Below are 6,222 nucleotides of genomic sequence, written 5' to 3'. Positions count from 1 at the left end.
ACTGCTTGGTTAAATGACAGCTCTTTTGTACAACTACTTAAAGATAACAAACATTTTTTAAAAAGTATGAAACTAATAATTTTTAAAAAGAAATATTTAGAGGGAATTTGAAGAATAGCACTTTTACCACTTGAGCCACAGCAACACTTCTGACTTTTTCTGTTTATGTTGTACTGAGGAATCGAACCAAGGGCTTCATACATGCCAGGCAAGCATTCTATCACTAAGCCAATTTCCCAGCCCTCTATTGATAATTTCAAAACTGTGGAGATGTTTTTATTTTTAATTTTCTTTTTTTAAAAAAAGGCAAAAATGTTCTATTTGAAGGCATTGCAAAATCACTGAGACATTTCTAAAGCAAGAGTCTAAGATGTCTCTAGTACAGACTTTCAAAGTCACATCTGTCTGATCAAGACAGAGGCTCGAGGGTCACTCTAACCTTCTGCTTTCTAATTCCTCCGGGTTCCCTGGGAATTGCTGCCTCTGTGATCATCTACATCAGGAGTGTCCTGCAAAGCCCTCTGGAGAATTAGCTTGAGGGTTCGCCGCTGCCGCTGTTGCCTAAAGGATCCAATGAAGAAGTAAATAACAGGGTTGGCGCAGCTGTTAACACAGCATAGACAAAGTGTAACTGGAAAAAGATAACAAATGTTATGATAAAAAGAAATTGGAAGCCACCATAGGAGGAACCAGAAAATGCCAAAAGGCAGCCCACAGATAAGGAAGACCATCATTGTTATCAAGATCGTTACATACAGCCTGGTCAGTGGCAACCGCCTAGAACTGAAGAACATCCTGACTATTAAGGCCAGGCTGGACACAGAGAGAATAATCAATAAAATAAATAGCCATGAAGTTATGATAAAATCAACATTCTCCCACCATTTTCTATCATAAAATAGTTCTAGAAAGCCAGAGAAGTACCATTCTAGAATGTTCAGGATCAGAGACAAAGCCCAGAGCAAGGCACATATGACTACTGACATATGTCTTGGGCGGTGACAGTGGTACCAGATGGGCCACAAGACTGATAGGCATCGCTCAGTGCTAATGGCACTAAGTATGCTCAGTCCTGTAATGTAGGGAATGGTTGCCACATTGGTTAAGATGGCACTCACAGGGCCAGAGAATGAGTAGGAGAAGTTAATAACATACAGCATGTTAGTTATAATGAGGCAGATGAGGAACAGGAAGTCAGCCACAGCCAGGTTCAGGATATAGACTGAAATGGCATTCTTACGCATTTGGAATCCCAAGACCCAGAGCACAACTGCATTTCCAGCCAGCCCAACAAGGGCAATGATGAGGTTTACCAATTCCAGGACCAAATGCTTTTCACAGAACTGGTCAGTTTCATTCACTGTTGTGGCTTCTGTCCACTGGAATGGACTGGTTGGATCTTGGCTCACAAAACCACCACTGGTGCTGCTGAGAACACAAACAAGATTTGAGAGTCTACCATATGATCCCTATTCTCAAGACCATCTTATCTTGTTATTGGAAACTACTGTCCCTATTATATAAAGTTGAGGAAAAAGGATTGAAATAATTAAGTGAATTGTCAAAACTTGAGGGGTCCTGCAGTATGAATTCAAATCATTTTTGTTTGACTCTGCAGCCTGAGCCATCTATTCTCCACCTCAGATCTTCTAAATAATATGGAAATATTCTATGATCCAGACACCTCCACTCAAGGAGTTAGAGCTATAGTCACAAAGGTGATCATGGTACTTCTATGACTAATAGTGTTCCCTCCAGAATAGAAAAAGGAAACCTTGAGTTAGGACCACTACGAACTATGTCTTGGACATTCATGATGATTACTAAAACTGATGGTCTAAAAATGTCTTCAATGCCAGCCTTTGAAGACAGGAGGAACACATGTTCTATTCCCCCAACTTAGACCTGTGTGTAACATATGTGTTCCCAATATTATTTCAACAAAAGAAAAAAAACAGGAGAATTCCTACCATCTTGGATGATTTGCACTAAATAGAAAATAAAAATGAAAATAAATGAAAAAGAATTACAACTGATGCATGTAACATTAAGAAGAAAACTTCACTCGGCATAATTATGTTTGTGAAGAACTCTACAGTGGGCCCAAATGACTGCTTCTGACCACTGACAGGGCTTCAGAGGGAGGACTTATGAATCTGCATAATACCTACAAGCATTTTTGACACAGAGCATGAGGAAGGCTGGTAATGAAGCTGAAGTTTTCAGCAGTACAGAAGAGGAAGTATGAAGGTAGAGTGAGGACTGAGGGCCTCTAAAAACAGGTATTTGAAATACAGAGTGCTTGTGGAGAATGATTAAGTGGAATGCTGCAAAGTATATAATCCTACCCACATTTCAACCTGTTCCATTCTCTCCCAGGATATCCTTAGTAGACTTTCTTTGTTTATGAAATCTTCTGTGTGAAAGAAAATGATGAGTGCAGTACAAATGTTACAAAGAGATTTGCAGATATCAAATAGAGATATCAAGTAGAGAAAGAGGAAAGTCCACACAAGAGAATAATAGCAGCTTATTGAAACTTTATTAGATATTCTCTCTTTTTAATATTCTCTTGAGCCTATTTGGAAACATTTAGTGTTTTTCTTGTTTCAAAGAGACTCAATTGGTTTGTCCCTGGTCTCACATAGTTTGGATTTAAATCTATCCCATCTGCTTTAGGGTTGATCCTTTTGACCAGCCCTTTGAACTTAACACTGCTGGGTATCATTTAAATAAGGAACATGCAGCGGAATAATGCCCGAGGTAAATCTAAGATAGTAGTCAATATTCTGGCTATAATTAAATGTAATATAAGCAGACTCCAGAAGCATGGAAGAAGAGAAGACATTTAAAAGAACAAAACACAACTCGGTAAAATTTAACAAGGTCCAGAAAAAGAATTCAAGAGCTTTTCCTGCCTCACAAAAGCAGCCATGATTTCAGAATCTAGAGCACTCAGCCAAACAGCAGGTCCTGAAAAGGAAGGAGGATGTATCTTCCTCTGGGGTACAGAGGCATCAGTACTGAGTTCACCTATCATGCTCACTCTTTGACATAAGTTTAGCCTTGTGGGTTTGGGGAGCAGCATATTTGAAGAAGTTCTTAAGTTTACTTAGAGTCTATAGCCCAATTCTAAAGCACTTTTTGTTATGGCCATTATTATAGTGGTTCTTTATTGGGTTATCCAAACTGATATCTAACCAATAAATTGTATTTATTTTTTCTACCATTCATATCCAAGGCATTTTTCAATAACACGATAAATGTTCTATAAAAGTGACCATAGAAAAGGGAGCTGCAAATGGGGAGGGATGGAAAACTCTGGTGGAATAAGATGAGAAGCAACTAAATCTAGTTATATTAAAAACTCCCAGGAAGTAAGAGGAGATGAAATATGAGGAAAGGGCCCCATTTTTCATAAGGATTTTTATTTTATCCTCCCTCACCCTATTTGACAGCCCATAAATGTGTCTTCCATGACTCCTCAATAGGATCCTATCCCTCTTGGTTTAAGGTTGAGTTAAGGCTCTGAGACAGGAGATGGAGACAGGAAGGCAGGGGAAAAAAGGATTTGTTAAAAACAACAAAGATAAATCTCTTGTGTCCATATCTTGGGGTTCATTTCACTTAGCATCATCTTAGATAGTCATATGTACATAGCTTTTGAGCTCTGCTTATCTGGTAAGATTATCCTAAACATATACTAATTATTAAAAATAAGGAAACCATGGGACCTGTTTCTTTGGGTCTGGTTTACTTCACTTAATATAATTTTTCCAAGTCTTTCCATTTCCTAACAAATAGGGTGGTGTCATTCTTTCTGGTGAAAGCATAGAATTCCATTGTGTGTGTGTGAGTGTGTGTGTGTGTGTGTGTGTGTACACATATATACCACTGTTTTTCTTCCTTCTATGGTATATACCTGTTGTCACCATATTTGATTTTAGTACCTTCCATCTTGTATATACCTTTATCTAATTTGGGGAGGGGAAGGGGAATAACAAAATGCTGAAACAAGGACACAGGATGACCAATTGCAACAATGAGACCCACAAGACACTATGTTGGAAATGAACTTTACAACTTGGGGGAGAGGGAGTGAAAGAGGTGGGGGAGGGAAGGGACAGTGGGAGAAAAACAAAGGAGGGGGTAACAATGCTTGACAAGAAATGTACTCAAGCTGGGCGCCAGTGGCTCACACCTGTAATCCTAGCTACTCAGGAGGCTGAGATCTGAGGATCGCAGTTCAAAGCCAGCCCGGGCAGGAAAGTCCGTGAGATTCTTATCTCCAATAAACCACTAGAAAACTAAAAGTGACGCTGTGGCTCAAGCGGTAGAGTGCTCGCCTTGAGCTGAAGAGCTGAGGGACAGCACCCAAGCCCAGAGTTCAAGCCCCACAACCGACCAAAAAAAAAAAAAAAGTACTCATTACCTTACTCATGTAACTGTAACCACTCTGTACAGCATCTTTACAATAAAATAATTTTTGGGGGGGGGTCCGGTCGTGGGGCCTGAACTCTGAGCCTGTGCACTGTCCCTCAGCTCTTCAGCTCAAGGCTAGCGCTCTACCAATTGAGCCACAGCGCCACTTTCAGCTTTTTTCTGCTTATGTGGTGCTGAGGAATCGAACCCAGGGCCTCAGGCATGCAAGGCAAGCGCTCTTACCACTGAGCCACCTTCCCAGCCCCTAAAATAAAAATTTTTAGAAAGAGTTGTTTTGTTTCATGTGAGGCTGTGTATAGTAATAGCAGGGTTTCTCTCCCCCTCCCCCCTTACTTATTCTCTTGTAATGTTTCAAGTGTGTATAGCACTATGCTTTCTGGTGACAGCTTCTTCCCCTATCCCTTTAAGCCTATGTGTTGGAATAGTGTTTCACTGTTGTTTGCCTAAACCAGCTATCATTGCCTGTTTTCATTAACTCTCCCCTTTGTAAATACATAAAGTAATGCTACTCAAGTATTCCAGTCTGAGCTAACCTTCTCTTCCATATTTCTAAAACATGCCAAAGGGAGTAACTTTGGTAAGCTAGTAAAACAATGAAAACTTAAGCTCTAAGAAACAATATTTTTGTGTCACCTTGCTACTTATATGGATTTAAGAGGCAGCATTCCTCATCTCCATGATAAAGATTTGAATGGTTAAAAGAGAGAATACAGCAAGAAAAATCTAGTTGGCTAGACTTTCTAGTTGGTCTAGTTGACTCATTTGAAAGTGCAACCTTTAGGTCTTCCTGAACTGTTTTCAGGATCTCCTGTCTCCTACCTTTTCTGAAGGAAATAGTCTATCATAATGCTGCATATATCACTTCAATGTAGAAATATAAGGGTGTTAACTCCGTGCAAATGTTATTATTGGGAACTGGGTTATCTTGCATACCACTTTACCTTCCATCCATTCTTCTGTGCACAGTTGAAGAGTTGACTCAAAGTGAAGAGGAAGAGCCTTTTTCTGCCCAATGTCAGAGTATGTATGCTTCCTTTTTCTACAAATCAGGAGAAGCCTGGAGGTTCTGGAGTGAAGCCCAGTGATGACGTGGAACTTCTCAATATTCTGGACAGCTCCTGTGATTAGGACATCAAGGTCTGGGGAAGTAAGTCAGAGATGAGAGCCATTTTGAGTCACGATCCTCACAGAGATGTTTATGGGTATCTTCCCAGTTTCCACTTGTACATCAATTCCTCCCATCCCACCCCACTCCCACTCCCATCTCACTTCATCTGGTTCACCTCCCTGTTCTATGTGTCTGTTTATAGACAACAGTGAACCTAGGTAGCACAACCAAATGGTGTGAGATTGTTCTATATGGCTTTATAATAAACAATGAAGTGTGGCACTGGGTCACTGGGTTTTTAATTTGCCTGGATATATTCATTTGCCAAAATACATCAACTTTACACTTATTGTTGTATATCACTACAGCTCAATTTTTCCTTAATTAAAGATTATCCTAAAATTATTTTTAAATGTATCATTTAAGATTAATATACTATTTCATAGAATTATTAGCTAAAATATTTGTGTAAAAATAATGAATGAAGCCAATGTTATGAGCTCATAAGGAAAAAAAAGAAAATTTGACATACAAAGTCTTGCACAAAGACTGTTAAGTCTCTTGTAAACCTGCAATGGAGGATCAGAGAACAATAGAATCAGGGTAAATCAGGGCAAAGTCAAAGGGGAAGGAATAGAAGAGAAATAGCTGGACTTCTAACAGAGGACATG

General features: G+C 39.5%; 1 protein-coding gene across 1 annotated transcript; it reads right to left on the bottom strand.

Annotated features, from left to right (window-relative positions):
- Positions 1-449: 449 nt before the first annotated feature.
- LOC138833502 (mas-related G-protein coupled receptor member X1-like) lies at positions 450-5,395 on the bottom strand. The gene is made up of 2 exons (XM_070031771.1): positions 5,385-5,395; positions 450-1,425 (listed from the first exon to the last, which is right to left on the bottom strand). Exons 1-2 carry the CDS (start codon positions 5,393-5,395, stop codon positions 450-452), a joined length of 987 nt encoding a protein of 328 aa, XP_069887872.1.
- Positions 5,396-6,222: the final 827 nt, after the last annotated feature.

The sequence above is a fragment of the Dipodomys merriami genome, unplaced genomic scaffold (assembly GCF_024711535.1).
Source record: "Dipodomys merriami isolate MVZ:Mamm:240054 unplaced genomic scaffold, mDipMer1.0.p SCAF_21, whole genome shotgun sequence".
Classification (NCBI taxonomy): domain Eukaryota; kingdom Metazoa; phylum Chordata; class Mammalia; order Rodentia; family Heteromyidae; genus Dipodomys; species Dipodomys merriami.
This window is presented reverse-complemented; position numbering and strand designations above follow the sequence as displayed.